Genomic DNA, 19,741 nt, shown 5'->3' on the forward strand with positions numbered 1-19,741 from the left:
TTCGGTTCCTGCCCAAGGGCCACCTTGCTTTTTGGTATTTAAAAAAATAAATAAGAACCTCTCTGCCAAAGTTACACGGTAGAAGGCAAGTCTGAGATTGTTTTGGAATTTGTGTGTGTGCCCAGTGCTAGGCAATAATCAACACGCACCCAGTTGACAACGAAAGCAACATTTGATTAAGAGAGAGAGAGAGAGAGAGAGAGGGCAGTTCCCTGTGTGTGAAGGGCAAGCTAGCCTGCAAATTAAGGCTAAGAACAATACCCCAGAGCAAAACAGCCTGTGAGATTATATCAGTGCAATCAATTGCTGATGCATTGGGGCTTATTATTGCATTTAAAGGCGTGAGAGAGCGACAGAGACAGAGAGAAGATGAAAGAAAGGGAGGGAGAGAGAGAAGGAAGGAAGGAGAGAGAAGGAGAGATGGAAGGATAAGAGAAAGGAGAGAAGAGGAGAGGAGAAGAGAAAAGGGAGAGGAGAGGAGAGGAGAAAAGAGGAGAGAAGAGAGGAGAAGAGAAGAAAAGAGAAAAGGGAGAAGAGAGGAAAAGAGAAGAGAAGAGGGAGGAGAGGAGAGAAGAGAAGAGAAGAGAAGAGAAGAGAAGAGAAGAGAAGAGAAGAGAAGAGAAGAGGTCACACAACATTTAAGATTTAGTTTCCGGGTCAGTGCAAAACCTGGAAGGGGGCAAATGGCCAGGAGGAGGGGAGAGAAAACCCAGAATAATTTCCAAGTCTTGAACACCCCTCTATATATCAACACAGAAGCTCACTGGATCAACACACAACACAGGAACATAGAAAGGGACCTTGGAGGTCGGAGGTCTTCTACTCCAACCCCCTGCTCAAACAGGAGACCCTACACCATTGCAGACCAACGGCTGTCCAGTCTGTCCAGTCACTGAGAAGATTCTTGGGAAGACGCGTTCAACGATTGCGCAATCCAAGGATTGCACATACCACATCGCGGGCAGAATGTGGGATCTGCAGTCACTTGCTTGAAGAAAAGGGACAGGAAGGGGACAGCTGACCCAGACATATTGGCTTACGCACACACAATGCCCTACAATTGAGCAGGGGCGATTTGATTGGCTGCTGGGTTTTCCTCTCACAACTCTTGACGGTCCCACCATGGACAAGATGTTAGATGTATAGACCGAGGTTGCTCTATCAAGCTAAAAGAAGACCCTTGGGTTTGCTTCAACCGCCATTCTTGGTCCCTGCTCTAGAGAGCAACCAAGAGAGGAGGACAGGTAAAATAATACCCTACCCCTCCCCCCCTCCCCAAATCCCATTTCTTGCTTACCTGGAAGACAAGGTGACAAAGTCGCCGCCGTCCAACAGTCGAATTTTGCAGAACAGCATGCCGTTCACAAAAGGCACGGCCGTCAGCTCTTCCAAGGTGAAGCTGATCTGAAACTTGAATTTCTTCTTCTTCATCAAGAAAGCCATGGGGCACCTTGCGACCAGGAGAAACGGAGACTTGTCTTCTCTTTAAAAAATAAAAAATAATGCCAGAAACAAAAAAAAAAAAAAAAAAAGGAAAGGAAAGGAAAAGCAACCGGCAGCTCTAAATATAGAGCAGGTTTTTTTTTTGCAAAAGGTGGTGATGAAATATCTCTCTCTCTCTCTCTCTGCCCAGCCTTGCCAACCCAACGAGAGAGTTGAACTCAGATGAAAAGGCAGCCTAGCTTTAAATGACGGTTTCGCCTCTTTCTTTGGTGGTCTGACCTGGTTATCGGATCAGGGATCGCCAAGAGCCGGGAAGGAACTGAGCCGATTCCAGCTAGGCAAAAAAGCAAGTCAAGTCTTTGGTTCATCTCCAAGGGGGAGAAAAAAAAAAACCGTAGAAAGGAGAGGGGGAAATCTCGGAAAAATCCCGGACCTGCGGGAAGCTGGCTGTTCAGAGGTGACAAAAACCAGTTCCTCCGGAGACCTCACTGGGAGGCATGGCTGGTTTCCTTCTCAGCAAAGTGCCAGCCTCTTTGGCTGAAGTCTCCTCCTCTTTATTTCTTTCAGCCTAAGGAAAGGAATGAGGAGGTGGTGAGTCTCGGTTCCTCCCTCCGTCCCCCCCCTCCCAAGCTGCCCACCTCGTTATGCGGCCATCCAACTTTCTTCCCTTCCCCTCTGAGGGGAAAAAAAAAAAGGCCAGTCTTTTAAAAATTTTCGCGGGTGCCTTTATAAAAAGGCAAACCTGCTCCGTTTCTTCCGGGTGCCACGTAGGATGATCTATTCTAGAGGCATGGTTTTGTAAACAGCTCCACCAACGCATGGAATTCATTGTACATATACAAATACACACACACAGAGAGAGAGAGAGAGAGAGAGAACTCTTATTTCTTTTACACTAACTCAAATTTTTCAGTAGCAACATCTATCTATCTATTTATCTATGCATCCATCATCAATCTATCATCTATGTGTCATCTATCATCTATTTACCTACAGTATTTATCATCTATCTATATTTATCCATCTTCTGTGTATCTATCTATGTATCTATGTATCTATGTATCTATGTATCTATGTATCTATGTATGTATGTATGTATGTATGTATGTATCTATCTATCTATCTATCTATGCATCCATCATCAATCTATCATCTATGTGTCATCTATCATCTATTTACCTACAGTATTTATCATCTATCTATATTTATCCATCTTCTGTGTATCTATGTATGTATGTATGTATGTATGTATGTATCTATCTATCTATCTATCTATCTATGCATCCATCATCAATCTATCATCTATGTGTCATCTATCATCTATTTATCATCTATATCTATCTATCATCAGTCCTATCATCTATTTACTTATTTATTATCTACCTATATTTATCCATCTTCTATGTATCTATCTGTATCTATCTATGTATCTATCTGTATCTATCTGTATCTATCTGTATCTATCTATCTATCTATCTATCTATCTATCTATCTATCTATCTATCTATCTATCTATCCTAATCTTATATCTATCCATCTGTTAGTCCATCTGATCATCAATCTATCCATCTTTCTATCTCTCATCTCTCTCCTTCGCCTATCTAACCATCTGTCTATTGATCTATCTGTCCATCCATCTACTACAGTATCAACCTAAAACTGAGATATACAGACAAAAACGTGTATCGGCTTGCGTGTGCGTGTTATAAACACACACACAAAACATACCTCTGTGTCTGTAAAGAAATATAATATGCCTTCTACTTTTTTTTAGCTATATTTTTTCCTTTATATTTTTCCTCTGTATTTTTTGAACCGGCTACTGTACCTTCAAAACTCACTTTTTTTTCCCTACAAAGAAAAATGCAAATAGATCGTTTGCTCCAGGAGTTTAAACCTGATTCCCGGCTTTGCGAGGCCTTATGTCGGGATGGTGAGCTTCTGGGTCTGAATCACCCAGTTCACTCTGTAGAGCAGGAGAGGTGAGCAACAGATTGTGTACGCTCAGTTCCCTGCAAAAGCACATTTTGATGAGGCATTATTGATCTGGAGAACTTTACCCTATTCTGCAACTTGAGAATGCTGTTTTTCTGCCTACCCACACTTTCTCCCGGTCTAAAGTTCAGCGTTAGAAGTTCAAGGTGACCTTCCGAAGAATGCTTGGCTCTCTAACTTTGCTGCTCAGATCTGGGACAACCTGTCTCACCAGGTGGGGCAGACCTCACACTATATCAGTTTCCCATGGAAAACAATGACCACTTCTGCTGTTCTTCTTCATCATTCTTGGAAGTTGAGGTTCCTCAACCAGTCACCCAACCAAACCGTTCTTAGCTTTCCTTCAACCACCCAACGCACCAAGTCCTCATCCATGTCAACATCCCCGTTGCAGCCTCCACTCCAAAACAAAACAAATGGGGGGTTCTTCTAGGTTTCAAGGGCCAGCTACCCCATCTTAGAGGACCGAGGCTTAACTGGATGGGTTCTGTACGTCCTGGATCAATTCTCAAGGGGATGGACAATGGTGTTTGTGGTACATAAATAAATATTGAACCTAATGTGAATTTAAGGGCTACAAGCCTTAAGGCGGTCTTTCTCAACTTCAGCAACCTCAAACTTGCTCAAGAATTATCTTGGGGGAATTCAGGGACTTGAGGTCCATGCATCTTAAACTTGACAAGGTTGAGGAACACTTAGAGACTCTAGCAAAATTTGCAAACCATACAGTACGCAAACAGGTTGATGTGTACAGAAACCACCATGGTTTGTTCACCTAAGTTAAAAACTGTAGCATGCTTCTTGGAGGGATGGGGTGAACCCAGGATTAGGGTTTATCCAGTGAAGGAGACCATGATGTAAACACAATGTGGGAACTCAGGTCTCTTTTTAAATTAGTGGTGTTTAAGTTAAACACCACTCGTCTGAAGATAAGAGCTGGAAGATCAGCCATTGATGGAGGAATGAAGTTCTCCTTCTTCTGGGTCCTACTCTAGCTTCTGGGGTGGGATTTGAGCAAATAATGGGAGTCCCTCCATTCAGACAATCCAGAGGGAGAATCAGTGAAAACTGATCAGGCATGACTTAATGACTTAACCCTGAAAAGTATCCTAGTTATTCATTCTTGCTTTATTAAATTGGTTGGATTAATTTTTTTTTAAAGGGAAAACAAATAAGTCATATAAGTCTCAAGACAGCTCATCCTTCATGCCTCTTTGTTTGCAGATCCTAAGCAAGTGGATAAAACCCTGAACATTCAGGAACAACTCCTCATTTATAACCAGGTCCGTGTGCAGTCGTGCTCTGCTCCACTTTTACGACAGGCCGAAACAACAACAACAAAGGCAGGTATCAAGAGAAGCAATTTCGGTTGCTTGTTGCAATCCGTAGCTTGTTCGCTGGGGAATAAATCCGGGCGCTTATTTCTGGATTAAGGTGTGGGGCATTGCAACTTTACCCTGTAATCTTAAATGTGCTAAGAAACAAGTGTGGGATCCTTTCCCAAACATTCAAGGGATTGCGCAATCCCCTTGTAACAACAAACACCAGAACTAGTAACACCTTAAAAGACTGACATTTACACAACAACAAATTCTTAACAAACAATCCGAAGCCAAACACTTGGATTCTGTAGAAGCATGCAAAGAGTTTGTTTTTTAAAATGTAGAGACACCTGTACGCAGGTAAACTGAGCTAAGAGACGGAGGAGAAAGATACAGTTGTAGGAACCCACGTTGGAGGCCAAATCATGGCTTGTTTTAACTATGGCTTGTTGAATATGACCCGACGTCCGGGCTCGCTCATCAGAGCAAGCCAGAATTGGCTAGTACTAAGCCAGAACTTCTGGCTTAGTTGAGCCACCTCTATGCAGGTGGTGTACCTAGCTATGAGGCAGAGGAGAAAGATATAGCGGTGGGATCCAGGTTGGAGGCTAAATCGTGGCTGGTTTTAACCAGGGTTTGTTGAACATGGCCCGATGACTCATCCCAGCAAGCCAGAATGGGCAAGGCTACCTTAGCAGCGGGCTCCTGGGCGCGCACACGCACACACACACACACACACGTGTGAGCTAGATGCACCGACGTTGTCTTGCACCAGCCTTTTCCGGCAAGACTTGCTTGCGCTGGGGGAAACGAGGGGAAGCGATCGGGGGGTCGGAAAGAGTCCCCCGGGGGTGCGGGTGCATGCATCACCGGCTGGGGGGGTGCAACACCAGCGCCCCGACCCGAAACTTCGCCCCAGCTCCCCCTTCCCCAAGAGGGGCGCCTTTTGCACCGAGGCAGGGGCACGTGGGCACTTTGCACGCTTGCAAGCGGACCCCCCCAGCCTTCCCCCCCTCTTGGGGTCCCCCCCCGAGCCCCTCCTTGCATTGCCCCCTCTTGCAGCTTCCAATGCCCCCCCAGATCTATTTCAGGGCTCCGCTGCCTTGATTGCACCCCCTCCCCAAATTCCCCCCCCCAGGGGAGAGGTGCATCGCTCCCCCCCTAGCCACCTCATCCTCTCCCCCCTCCCTCTGCCAAGGCAGCTGGGGATGGGGAGGGGGCGGCCAGCAGCCTTGGGGAGGGTCTCTCCTACCTCCGCCGCCGCTCCAGACCTCTCTGCGGGCTGGCTGGCCAGCGCTCTACGCCAACTGCGCCCGCTACGCCGCCGGCGTAAAGGGGAAAGAAAGGGGCGGGGAGAAAGGCCCGCGGCGGTTCCAAAGCCGCCGATGCTCGAAGCCGATTGGGCAGCCTCGAATGGAGGGGAAGGAAAAAAAAAAAAAAAAAAGAAAGGGGGTGGGGAAGGCATCCGCATCTCCATTGGCTCCGCGTGACCACGACGGCGGAAGGAAGACCGGCCATTGGAGGAAGCGTGACGTCAGTCAGGCAAGAAGGCGGGGGGAAAGAGCCCCGCCTTCTGCATTGAATTTAAACTAGGAAATGCAAGGGGAGTGGGGGGGGGAATGCCTGGCTGCTTCTGCAACCGGGCGCCCTCGGGAAGATTTTTTAGAGCAGGCTTTTTATTCAATATTTATTGTGATTTTATTATTGCCTGTTCACCGCCCTGAGTCCCGTAAGGGAGATAGGGCGGTATATAAATTTAAATAATAAATAAATTAATTAATAAATTGGGAGACTCCCAAGCCCATCGTCCCCGGCCACCCTGGAATTGGAGTTGGCATATCCGTAGGGCGCGGGGGCAGGGATTCCAAGGCAGCGGGCTGAGTGGGATGTGAGGTGCTGGGGGCGATAGGGATTGTAGTCCAACAAATAGGGTAGCCCAGAAAGGAAGACTTGCTTTGGGTAGGGGATGATGGGCTTGATGATGATGGGCTTGATGATGTTTGGGAGGAAGAATGAGGGCGAACCACAGCGGGTAGGCTGTCAGGAATCAAGGCATGATAAAATTTGGAGCAGGATTAAAAAAATATATATTCCAAATAAAATAAATTGTCCGGTATCCTGTTTTCCAGAGTGGCTAACCAGATGTTCTTCAGAAGCCCACCCAGATGTTTCCTCTCCCCCATCCACCTTTCCTCTGAAATGGGAAATACGATGGCAGGATGCGTTTCCATCATCCTGCACCACGGGGGGATGGAGGTGGTTCTCGTCGGCGTTGCTGCTCAAATAAAATCACAACTACCTTTATTTCCACAACCCCCAAGGAGCCCTAAACCGTGGTTTGCAACCTCGGATGTCTGGGATCACGTGACAAAATGAGCCCCAAGCCAAACCCTGTTGGCTTGGGGCACCGTGAGAACATCTTCCTAATGTTTAGGAATATTAGTCTAATATTAATAATAGACCCACGAAGGGTCTAATAAAACTTCTTTGGTGGAGTCTTCTCCCCCGTGGAAAAAGAAATACATTTTCCTAGCTAATTATAACGCTGGGATGGAAAACCTCTTGTGATTCAACCTTCTCAACTTCCCCTTTGGACTTGCCATGTGATTACACCAACGGATTACAGAGGTATCGAAGTTTAGTGGGACAATAAATCCTGCTGTTCTTCTCGTGCATGTTTAATCAACAGCTTTGATCAGAAAGCTTTTGTTTCTTCGGAGGCTTTGCTTTACAATTAATCCGGCTACCGGACTGATGTTGTTAATCAACAGATTTGCAAAAAGGCCCAAAGATCTGCTGAACCCACTGATTCACGGGATGCACATCCAATGGGCATGTCTGAAGTTCCCAGAAACCGAGATCCCAAGTGCATCAGGGTGCGTGATAAATTAGCCTGTTTTTTAAAATAAGCATTAATCGCTGTATAAACCTAGTTGGGCAATAAAGGCTGGTTTTTAATTTGGAGTCCAAGATTAATGTGGAAAAAGGACCAATACTGAACTCTGATACCTGTAAGGCAGGGGTCTTCAAACTTGGCCCTTTTATGACTTGTGGGCTTCAACTTCAATTCCTGGCTGAGGAATTCTGGGAGTTGAAGTCCACGAGCCAAGTCTGAAGACCCCCGCGTTAAGGCGTGGTTCGCTTAGCCACGATTGGGAGGCCTGCACGTTCTCCTAAGTCACAAACAATGGTCTTACTGATTCATAGCTTATCAAATCCTTAGTAGGGTTCACTCAACACAATGAAGCATAAACCTTCGTTTATGACCCGTGTTTGCCAGGAACAACCCACGTGGGTGAATCACCAACAAAGACACCACTCTTTGGCTGAGACCCTGATCAACAAGCAAGTGACACTGCGACAAAGCATGACTGTATAATCCTAATCGCAACCTTTAGCTTGGGTGACTGTCTTGGTTGAAGAATTGTGTATGTATGAAGTGTGTGAACTTTGTCGAAGACAATGGGTCGGTTCCTAGGGGAGGCAAAGCCAGACAGAGGGTGCCCCCTCTTACTCCAATCTGTCAATCCAACCGTGTTTTGATAGGATTCTGCAAAGAGCTCAGTCATGGCTTGGCTCCTTCTGTTTTATCAATCCTTTGCTGGGGTTCATGCCCATCATAGTTTCTCCAGCCCACCATGTTTGATCAACTGCCCATTTTGTACAACGGGAAAATGTTGACTGCTTCAACTCAGAGAAAGTCAGCTGCCCGCCGTGATTGCTCAACAGCTGGATTGTACCCCCTTGTCTTTTTCAAGTGTGATGCTTAAAACCCAGGTGCTTTGTTTTGGTTGAAGGTATGGGTTGCAATGTATGGCTGTGAAAGTTGGACCATAAGAAAGGCTGAGCGCCAAAGAATGGAGGCCTTTGAACTCTGGTGCTGGAGAAGACTCCTGCGAGTCCCCTGGACTGCAAGGCGATCCAACCAGTCAGTCCTAGAGGAGATCAACCCCGACTGCTCATTAGAAGGCCAGATCCTGAAGTTGACACTCAAGGATTTCGGCCACCTAATGAGAAGGAAGGACTCATTGGAGAAGAGCCTGATGCTGGGAAAGATGGAGGGCAATAGAAGAAGGGGACGGCAGAGAAGGAGGTGGCTGGATGGAGTCGTTGAAGCAGTAGGTGTGAGCTTCAATGGACTCCAGAAGAGGGTAGAGGACAGGAAGGCCTGGAGGAACGTTGTCCATGGGGTTGCGATGGGTCGGACACGACTTCGCAACTAACAACAACAATGGGTGATACCTTCTCCAAGCTTGACCATGGATGTTGGTCTGGCTCAAAATCCCTGCCTGCCAGGAAACCATCTTGTCCCAGAAAGCTTTTAACTGGTAAGATGCCAAATGGACATTTGGGGCCATTAGCCAAGGTAGGCTTGGCTGATGGCCACGAAATGTAATAGCACTTAATTGGCGTTTGATGGCCCCTATTGTTTCCTGGCTTTTCTATTCTTACCAACAAAAAATGTCCCTGTAGCAGGAAGAGTGGAGAAAGTGCTGGAAAGATTACGTATTACAGGAATGCGGGCTTCAATTTTTTTTTCTTTTCTTGCTTGCTCTATTTTCTGGGACGCCAGAAAGCTTCCATTCCCAGATGGCTGAGAAAGCTGGGAAAAAATGTGGCTTAGAATACCCCACAAAGGTAAATGAAAGCACACGATGGAGAGAAAAAAAAAGGGACATTTTGTAAGAATCACATTAACAATACAGGCTTATATCTTGTTATGCAACCTATTGCTCAGGTTGGGATTTAAAAAGGTAATTAATTCCGATGACTTAGGCGGTGTCCTACTTAGAGGATTTCTAAGCCTCAAACCTAGCAAATGTTGATTTTATTCAATCAACCCCTGTTAAAACAAACCAAGACTGATGCTAGGTATGAATCCATTTTGATATTCTGGGGGATTCTGTTGGTTCTGAGTTACTTGCCCTGCCATGCATGTTATGGTTTTTCTCTCTACTCCTCTGTTTGGATTTTAAAGTCGTGAATAGATGAAAATAAAATGTTGTTTTTTTTGAGCATATGGAGAACTGGAGAGGTTGACCTAGTGGGAAATCCTAAGCCGTCTGTTTCTGCATTTTGAACAATGGGTTGGTTAAAAGAGGCCAATTCTCTTAAGAGAATTCTTGCCAGTTATGTAGAAAAACCAGAAATTCTTTTCTTTAAAAAAAGAAAAACCTTTATACTTCCTTATGTTGTCTTGAGGAAAATACCACAAACCAGGAGAGGTGATGATCGCCCTTTCAACTGGTTTACATAAGCTGAAACTGGTTTGTTCGGTTTCCGTTGCCTAGCAGTATTGGTTCAGGTGTCCAGCTAGGAATGGGGAGGATAGGTTCACATCCTCAGATATCCTGGTATGTAACACTAGGCCAAAAAAACTGTGGTTGGCACAAACCATAGAGGCTGGAATTCACACGCCACGCTAATTATATTGTGGTTAGAATCCCGTGCGTAAACCTTTGCAGCTGGAGGAATTAAAAAGGGCCAATGCAGGAAGAAGCCTACCTAAACATCTGGGGGGGGGGGAGAAATGTGGAATTTCCACTGGTGGAAGTTGCTGAGGTTGAGAAACACTGCTTTAGATTATCTTTTTTTTTTTTTCCAGAAGGGACTCAAGTGTTCTGAAGAGGATTAGTGAAGGGTAAGTGGTGAATTGCTACCAGCACAGGGCTACAAAGCTGAGTAGTGTTTGAAAACTTGTTTTTTGGTTTTTTTTTACCAAACTCTGTTATGGTATACTTCTTATAATCTAATTGTACTCTACCCTCTTATGACAGTAGACTGTGCTGCAAAGCCAGACTTTGTGAACGGCCAAATTCTGACACTGCAGATTGTTCTCTTTTTTTTTTATTCCTATAAAACATCACGGGAGAGAAAGTCCTATTTGGGACCTAAGAAATGTCAGGCCAGGCACGAAAACCACTCTTCGTGGCATTTGTTTCATCTAATTATTTTAGGAGAGAGTTGGCCAGACTAAAAATGTTTTTTTTAAAAAAAAATATCTGTAGGCTCCTTCTTTTTCTCGTTCGGACTACGTGGGGATAAAAGGACCAGAAGTACGAATGTAGCTTCTTGCTTATCCATCGTTTTGACACTACGGTGTTCATTTGTCACGGTGTACGTGGCCGATGGTTGAACAAAGTTCTCAGTTAATGGCCTTTTAGATTTATTTTAATTTGGGGAGCCCCAGGGCTTTATGCTTAACACTATATTAGTTTTCAAAGATAGAAACGTGGAGGTATTATGCCCCCTGCAGGTAGCATAAACACCAGGAAATATATAGGACATCTGGACTATTTTATCTTTCAAATCCAAGTTCCTGGAAAAACAGTCTTCCCTATTGCTCTGTTTTTTAAAGCTTCAGATACTGGGAAACCTCTGTAACAGGATTGGTACGTTTTTGTTGTAGACCTGTTGGTATAGACCAGGGGTAGGCAACCTTGGCTCTTTTATGACTCGTGGACTTCAACTCCCAGAATTCCTGAGCCAGCATGGCTGGCTCAGGAATTCTGGGAGTTGAAGTCCACGAGTCATAAAAGAGCCAAGGTTGCCTACCCCTGGTATAGACGGCCAAATGCAACCAGCATCCATCCACAAATACAAAGTGGTGGCTGAGTGCATTGTATTAAGCCAGAATGACTTTCTTGCTGTGGCTTCAGAGTGTCTCATTCAATAAACTAAGGTTCATTGTATCATCTCTCATAATGCTTGTGTTTGTGATTGCCACCTTGGAGGCTGTCCTGTACACATCAGAATGTGTGTCAGTACAGGCACCACAGCATCATTAGTGTGGCGTAGGAATGCTTAGAAATCCCATTTTAGCGACCAACACATCCCAGCCACACAATTCAAGGGTCTCCTACACTACAGTGTCTACAATTATTCACACTTACTTTGCTACCTGTGCCCCAGCCTTTTTCAACCTGGTCTCCTTCCGTTCCAAGAATTCCTGAGGTAGGATGGCAAAGGCTGTCACCTCTCTCTCCTAGCCCGAATCGTGAAAACACCAACAATTTAGAAAAAAGAAAAAAGACAGAAAAGTTGCTTGGTGTTTATATCAAAATCTATTTGCCAATCTTTTCCTTTAAAAATCCAAGTTAGGGTTTATGCCTAACAGAGTCAGTTCAAGGAACTGCGTAAACGATTTAAAAAAAAAAAAAAAAAGGAGAGACGCTGAGCCGGGTTACATAATCCGGAGCGGGTTTTTTTTTTTTTTTTGGCTTCTAAACCACAAAACAGGGCAAGGCTGGGTTTAGAATCCAAATTTCATTGAATGAGGCTGTCCTGTCCGTTCTGGGTCGCTTGGCTCGGATCGGCGGTCCCCGAAGGAGCGACGGGGGTGTTGGTCTGCAAGAAACGCCGGAAGTCCTTAATCACCGGGTGCATGATCTGGATGAGGGCGTTGAGCGCGGCCTGCATGCCTTCCATGGCTTGGGCCTGGCGTTCCTGCGCGCAGGCCTGCATCTCCTGAGAGTGGCGGATTTTCTGCAGCAGGTCGTTCTGCTGCTCCAGGTGCTGGGCGATCTCTTTGACGTGGAGGTTGGTGACTCGCTGCTCCTGCAGGAGCTTGGCGGAGTTCAGAGCGATCCTGTTTTTCAGCTCCTGGGGCTTGGCTGAGACTTCGGCTTGCTGGGCGATCATCTCCAAGGGGGCTTCGGCGGCGGCGACGGTGGTGGGGGCTTCGGTGGTGCAGTACTCCACCACCCCGTCTTCCAGACTGTGGTAGGTCATCTCTGCTGGAACTAAGAGAAGAAGGAGAAGGTCTTTTTGAGAACCGGGATGTTTGCTACGTGCCTTTCGACAAAGGGCTGACAAAACGCTCGACAGAATTAAATCTGGGAATCGAAGCGTCCTGAAAATTGGGTTTAGAATTAAATCTGGGAATTACAAGGTCCATGGAGATTCTCAGTCATCCAGGTCAGGGGTGTCCCAAAGCTGCTTTTTCAGGAGGCAACTGGACGTCCTTGTATTTTCTTTGAAGGCGTTTCGCTTCTCATGACCTGGAGGACTGAGAATCTCCATAGACATTCAGCATTTTGGGATGAACCCCCTTCGAAGGGTGAGGGAGGATGAACGGATTTCCAGAAAACTTTGCAGACTGCAGGAACCGTTTGCGCTTCAGTTTGAGATGCAGACAACCCAGACTCTTCCACAACAGCCTGTGCCTGTCTCCAACAAGGAAGGGACCCAGGGCAGAAAACATCCTGCAGCCAAGAAGGCCTCACACCCATTTGCACCACTCAGGTGACCCTGAGGACACAGGTAAACTTCCAAATGGCTTTGACGTCTCTCTAAAAGGATGCAAATGACCAGCTGTCTGCAAGGAGTATAAATCCTTCCATTTCCCACCATCCAGTCAGAGCTGGAGAAGCTCCTTGCATGAGAAGCGAAACATCTTCAAAGGAAAAACAGTTGCCTCCTGGAAAAGCACCTTTGGATCTGGGAATTAAAGCATCCTAAACATTGTGTTTCAGCTATAATTTTAATAAATAAAGGCTTGGAAACAAAATGGAGTTCCTGGGTCCAGAAAACACATTGGATAACTACATTTCCCACCCTGTAATACTGTACTTTTTTGTTATTTTGAAGACACTATACCCTGGGTAGCAAAGTGGACTGAAATGGCAAAAGATGCATTCCTTAAGACAGGTGCAGGGTGTGGTCATAAAAATGAGGTGGTTTCTTTTTTATCAGCCTGCTACAAAGACTGTGTTTGGTAATCATGCTATTTATAGGTGTGTATTTATAAGCTTCTACGTCACGCCAGAATAAGCGGGAGGTAAGATGAATGATCAGTTATTAGATTGTTGGCAATCCCTGGCGCGCGGCATGCATTGTGTGAATCCAGTCAATTGTGGCTAAGTGAGGGGTGACTTCTTCTCCCTCTTTCATGCCTTCTGCGCTCACGGCTGGCGTGAAGGAAAGAAAGGAACAAGGGCTGGGGAGACAGCTTGAGGTATTACACACAGCAAATGACGTGGGAGGAGGGAAAAAATGTGTTTCCAGCCTGATCAGTTGCCACTGGTAACCCTGCACCCCCGGCAGTGACTCTGACAATGCTTCCCATTTTGCCAGCTTGAGAATCAGAGCCACAGAGCTGGAAGAAACCTTGGAGGTCATCTAGTCCAACCCCCTGCTCAAGCAGGAGACCCTAGATCATTTCAAACAAATGGCTGTCCAGTCTCTTCTTAAAAGCCTCCAGTGTTGGAGAAGCCACAAATTCTGGGGGCAAGTCGTTCCACGGCTTGCAGGCAGTCTTCGACTTACAACAGTTCGCTCAAAGTTACAACTGCACTGAAACTAGCGACTTATGAAAACGGTCGTAATCCACTTTTTTTCTGCAGTGCCGTTGTGACTTTGAACGGTCATTAAACGAACTGTTGTTAATTGAGGACGACCTGTAGGCTTCCCAAATGTATGCAGCTTCTTTACTGCGGCTGGGAAGGAGGAAAAGTCAGAGGACACTGGAGAAGACCAGCGTTGAAAGATAAGGAGGAGCTGCTTTAGAGCAAAGGAACCGCTTGGGTGGTGGTGTTTAAGGTATGATTCATAGACCAAGTGAGGAAAGGACGCAGGATCCTCCTTCTTTTCCCCTTAGGACTTTGAAAAGAGTCCCATTATGGATCTAGCATGATGAGTGCTCCATAAATACCGGAAGGTATTACAGTCTCACGCTTGATAAATGGCCCAGGGTGGTGAAAAAGCAAACTTTTTATCTACTGCTTATCACACAAAGCCTATTGACTGATAACAAGGTGACCTATTCATGGCCTTAGGAGGGGAAAGAGGTTTCCTGAGAAATTAGGGCTACGGAGTTTATCAGTGCAATTATTTTTTTCAAGGAAAGGAGTCTCCAAAGAGGCCTGGGTTTGCGGTAGGAACATTACGAGGAAGGGAGTTGGTCGAGAACACAACAGATACAGGATGCTTTTATCAAGTATCTCCAGGGCTACGGTTGACAACCGTCTGCAACTAAGTCACCTGGCGAGATTAATAAAAGCAGTGCATGGAGGTGAGCCAGGAGGAGATGGAAAACCCATCTTGGTTTTTTTTCTCAACCCCACCCTCTTTTTGCGTGCCTTGCCTACATTTTTCTCCTCCTCGGGTAGGCAAGGACAAAAGGAGATTGCGGTGTGCTGAACAGGCTGCAAGCAGCAGGTTGCGGAATCAAGCAGAGGCAGTCAGGTGTGACCTTAAAGGTGCAGGTTACCTGCTGCTGCCAAACACATTGGGCTGGTTCCAGGCGAGCTTCCTCTCCCGAAACTCTAGATCAGGTGCTGGATGTGCACCTGGTTCAGACCAGGATGGGAAAAACCAAAAACACCAACCTCAGCAATTTGAAGATGGGTGGACTCCAAATGCCAGCGAGAATTGTGGGAGCTGAAGTTCCTACATCGCCTCAGCCAGAATTCTGAGATTTGAGGTCCACATATCCCCAGACAGAATTCTGGGAGTTGAAATCCACATCGCCCTAGCCAGAATTCTGGGAGTTGAAGTCCATTCATCCCCATCCAGAATTCTGGGAGTTGAAGTCCATTCATCCCCATCCAGAATTCTGGGAGTTGAAGTCCATTCATCCCCATCCAGAATTCTGGGAGTTGAAGTCCATTCATCCCCATCCAGAATTCTGGGAGTTGAAGTCCATTCATCCCCATCCAGAATTCTGAGATTTGAAGTCCATTCATCCCCATCCAGAATTCTGGGAGTTGAAGTCCATTCATCCCCATCCAGAATTCTGGGAGCTGAAGTCCATACATCCCCATCCAGAATTCTGGGAGNTTGAAGTCCATTCATCCCCATCCAGAATTCTGGGAGTTGAAGTCCATTCATCCCCATCCAGAATTCTGGGAGCTGAAGTCCATTCATCCCCATCCAGAATTCTGGGAGTTGAAGTCCATTCATCCCCATCCAGAATTCTGGGAGTTGAAGTCCACACACCCCCAGCCAGAATTCTGAGATTTGAAGTCCACATATCCCCTGACAGAATTCTAGGAGTTGAAATCCATATCGCCCTAGCCAGAATTCTGGGAGGTAAAATCCACATATCCCCATCCAGAATTCTGGGAGGTAAAGTCCACATATCCCCATTCAGAATTCTAGGACTAGAAGTCCACCTGTTTTAAGATTACCAAGCTATTCACTAATCTGAATGGCTCTGACTAACAATGGCTGTACGGGAAGGAAGAAACAAACTACTCACTCTGTGTAAGGGTGACGGTGGTTGCGGCAGCGGTAATGGGTATTTCCGACGTATGGGGGCCGGTGCAGCTTCCCGCGGGCAAGCTGATGATGGTGGCTTCTCCCAGCAGGTTACAGATGCGCTGCTGCATGGGGGTGAGAATCACTGGGGCAGCGGAGGTCCCTGTCGCGTCTTCTTCCGCGTCCTGGCCTTCCCCGCCTCCTTCCTGGTCATTGCCACCATCTTCTACAGCGGCTCTGACTTGGGCCACCTTGCGCCGCACCTCCGTCTTGAGGTCCGACCACTTCTTCTTCACTTCCGGCAGCTCCCGGCGGCAGGTGGCCACCGCGTTGACCCGTCGCAGGATGTTGTGCCAAGCGGCGGCCTTGACGGTCAGCGGCACGCCAGCGTTGAAGTGGTTGATGAGCAGGTGCTTGCTCCGCTCAAGTTCTTCGACGATGATCTCCACCTCCCGCTCGGAGAAGTTCATCTTCCGTTTTTTAGCCGGTGGGGCCGGAGGAGACGACATGGCTGTAGGAGGGCCCGAGGATGAAGACCACAAGCCAGATCAGGGGTCTTGAGACGAAGTCCAGGGGACGGAGCCTGCGAAAAGAAAGGGGATCATGTTGGAAAAAAACAGACCCAGGGGGCCAATTTTGGAGCAAGTTATCCTATTCTGGAAGGAAGCAGAGAGATTTTCTTATGCATGGATGCAAAATTCAACCAAAGGGCTGATAAACAGAGCCAGTGAAGTATTTATAAGCCACAAGACTGAAGGTAAATGGCAAAACGTAAGTAAGCACAAATTATATTTTGGTTAACGCCAAGCAGAAACTAGCTCTCCAAATTAGCGTGCTCCTTTTTGAAGAAAATTACAGAGGACCATGGGGAAGATGGGTGGTGTTTTAGGACCAATACAGAAGCTAAATGAGAAGGCATCAAGAGGGTGGACACAACGGCAAATACAAGGAGCGTTTAAAGGACTCTGATGCTGTTCAGGTGGTCCTTTTGAACAAACTTACCTAGGATAGCATCTCATTTGGTATTTTTGGACTTGGAAGTCCAGAAATCAGGGTTAGGTTTGTGCCAAAAGGGGAGCCAGAGAAGGCAGGTTGAGATTTAGGATGGCATTTTGGAATTGGACCATCTATCTCTAAGGCTAATGGGAAAATGGGACTCTCCCAATGGGACATTTGGGAGTCTCTGAAATAGGGAACTACATGGAAAAATCCCACACAACTGTAACAGCCTTTAGTTAAAATAAAAAGGGGAAAAAATGAATAGCAATAAGGCCGACCACCGTCATTTCTGAAGCATGAAAAAAGGAATGGATTCTCTAGTTATACACTGGTAAATTCATTTTGGGGGGGGGCAGGAGTGGGAAAACGGCCCCTTTAAAGGATTGATTGATTGATATAAATGCATTTGATTGATTGATATAAATGCATTTGATTGATTGATATAAGTGCATTTCTCCTAGAATTCCTGAGGAAGGCAGCCCAAAGAAATCTCAATAATTTTAAATTTTTGAGGGGAGGGAAATGAGGAAAATTGAATTATCCTTCAATTACAGGGATAAAAGAGGGGAGGTTTGAATTCATCTAATTTTCATTTCACGAGTTCCTTTTCTCAATTTAATTTCCCAGGAAGGGAAAAGAAGCCTCAATAATTATGATAAATATTAAATTTTTTGAGGGGGAGGAGGGGAAAATAGACATTAGGAAGCCTTGGTGGCTTCAATTTCAGGGGTGAATTTGGGGAGGGGGGAAAGGCGGCCATTGGTGTCATTTGCATTCTGGCAGAAAAGTTAATTCTAACTTAGAAATTCTAATTTATAATTTTTTTTCACCCCCTCCCGCCAAAATAAAAGGAAGTGGGGGGGGTCAGGGGGAATTATGGGGGGCTCAGCGAGGGGGCTTCAGGCTTCGGGCCTGGTGGGAGAAAAGCCCCTCAACATAGCCTTGGACCCCCCCCAGCGGCCCCCCCCGCCAACCCGCCATTTCGTGCCCCCCCCGCTCTTCCCGCCGTCCCCTTTCCCAGCAGGCGAGGAAAGGTACGCAAATTGCGTACCCCAACTACCCGGCGACACCCGCCCCGCAGAGAGTCTCTAGTTTGCGGCAGTGGCGTAATGGCTTCCAGAATCGGCCCCCTCGTGCCCCTGCTTCTCATTGGCGCAGCTCTTTGCCCATTAGGGGTCAGAGCCCGCCCTCTCCCTCCATCCCTCCCTCCCTCCCCGCGCCTCGCGCGAAAGGCCCCCTCATCCGGGGGAGCTTGAAGCCGATTGGCGGAGAACGCGGGCGCTCCGCCGGCCGCTATTGGCTCCCGGCGTCGTCCGTCCAAGCGAGAGTGTTTGGATTACTTGGCAACCCAATCCCGCCTCTCCTCCAACGGCCGCCCGTTCTTTCCTGTGACTCGGATTGGGTGTCCTTCCGCCGGCCAATAGGGGGCCGTTTGCGCACCGCCTCCAATCGCGTGGCGGGAAGACGAGGAGGAGGACGAGGAGGGGGAGGAGGGGGAGGAGCAAAGCAGACAACGTCTTTCCGTCCTCCCTGTGATTCTCGCGAGATGTCCTCCTCTCCCTTCGGATTGGCCCAGTTTAGAGAAGAAGCGGCGCCGTCGGGCAATGAGAAGGCGGTGCGCCCTCCGGGGAGGGCGGGACTTCGCCTCAGAAAGGCCACTTCCGCCGGGCGGGCGGGCAGTTCCGCTGAGAGGCGGGGCGCGGGCGGTGTGTGGCGGTTATGCCGGCTGGGGCGCGGCGTTCGCTGGCTTCCCCGGCGGTGGTGAACGGCGTGCTTTGCCAGTGCGGCGGGGTCTCCGCGTCCCCTTCCTCCCCTTCGGCCTCGTCCCCCTCCGGCGAGGCCGCGTCCCGGTTCCTGGCCGAGCACGAGCGGCGCCTCTACAGCCTCTTCCTCCAGCTGGACGTTAACCGAGACGGCGCGCTCTGCGTCCACGACCTGGCCGTCGGGCTGGAGCGCCTCGGCCTGCACCGCTCCGAGCGGGACCTCTGGGTGAGTCTCTCTTCACCCCCCCGTCCCCCAGCGTTATTATGAGGGGGCCCTGACATGGATTTTGCCTTTTATTTTTATTTGTTATTTGTATTTTATTTATTATATAGATATAGATATAAGGGACACACACACACACACATACATATATATACACAAACATATATGTGTGTATGTATATATGTATACATTTAGGCAAGAAAAACCAATTGCACAAGTACAGCATAGGTGGCACCTTGCTCAATAGTAGTAACTGTGAGAGGGACCTCGGAATCCTAGTGGACAATCACCTAAATAGGAGCCAGCCGTGTGCTGCAGCTGCCAAAAAGGCCAACACAGTGCTGGGCTGCATTAACAGAGGGATAGAATCAAGATCACGCGAAGTGTTAATACCACTTTATAACGCCTTGGTAAGGCCACACTTGGAATACGGCATCCAGGTTTGGTCACCACGATGTAAAAAAGATGTTGAGACTCTAGAAAGAGTACAGAGAAGAGCAACAAAGATGATCAGAGGACTGGAGGCTAAAACATATAAGGAACGGTTGCTGGAACTGGGTAGGTCTAGTTTAACGAAGAGAAGGACGAGGGGGGACAGGATAGCAGCGTTCCAGTATCTCAGGGGCTGCCCCAAAGAAGAGGGAGTCAAGCTATTCTCCAAGGCGCCTGAAGGCAGGACAAGAAGCAACGGATGGAAACTAACCAAGGAGAGAAGCAACCTAGAACTAAGGAGAAACTTCCTGACAGTGAGAACAATTAACCAGTGGAACAACCTGCCTCCAGAAGCGGTGAATGCT

General features: G+C 47.2%; 3 protein-coding genes across 3 annotated transcripts in view; 1 reads left to right on the top strand and 2 right to left on the bottom strand.

The window, feature by feature from the left end:
- The window catches only part of LOC107296208 (protein FAM102A-like), a 33,991-nt gene extending 32,510 nt beyond the window's left edge, over positions 1-1,481 (bottom strand). Inside the window, exon 1 of the mRNA XM_015825558.2 lies at positions 1,298-1,481. Coding sequence (XP_015681044.2) covers positions 1,298-1,443 — 146 coding nt within the window. The 5' untranslated portion in view covers positions 1,444-1,481. The remainder of the gene's footprint in view (positions 1-1,297) is intronic.
- A 10,470-nt stretch (positions 1,482-11,951) lies between these two features.
- NAIF1 (nuclear apoptosis inducing factor 1) lies at positions 11,952-16,468 on the bottom strand. Its single transcript, XM_015825557.1, has 2 exons — positions 15,961-16,468; positions 11,952-12,502 (listed from the first exon to the last, which is right to left on the bottom strand). Exons 1-2 carry the CDS (start codon positions 16,466-16,468, stop codon positions 12,027-12,029), a joined length of 984 nt encoding a protein of 327 aa, XP_015681043.1. The 3' UTR covers positions 11,952-12,026.
- Positions 16,469-18,677: 2,209 nt separating this feature from the next.
- The window catches only part of SLC25A25 (solute carrier family 25 member 25), a 41,457-nt gene continuing 40,393 nt past the window's right edge, over positions 18,678-19,741 (top strand). Inside the window, exon 1 of the mRNA XM_029286006.1 lies at positions 18,678-18,947. Within this exon, the coding sequence (XP_029141839.1) occupies positions 18,678-18,947 (270 nt within the window). The remainder of the gene's footprint in view (positions 18,948-19,741) is intronic.

Source organism: Protobothrops mucrosquamatus, unplaced genomic scaffold, assembly GCF_001527695.2.
Source record: "Protobothrops mucrosquamatus isolate PMUCROS unplaced genomic scaffold, P.Mucros_1.0 scaffold2685, whole genome shotgun sequence".
NCBI lineage: Eukaryota > Metazoa > Chordata > Lepidosauria > Squamata > Viperidae > Protobothrops > Protobothrops mucrosquamatus.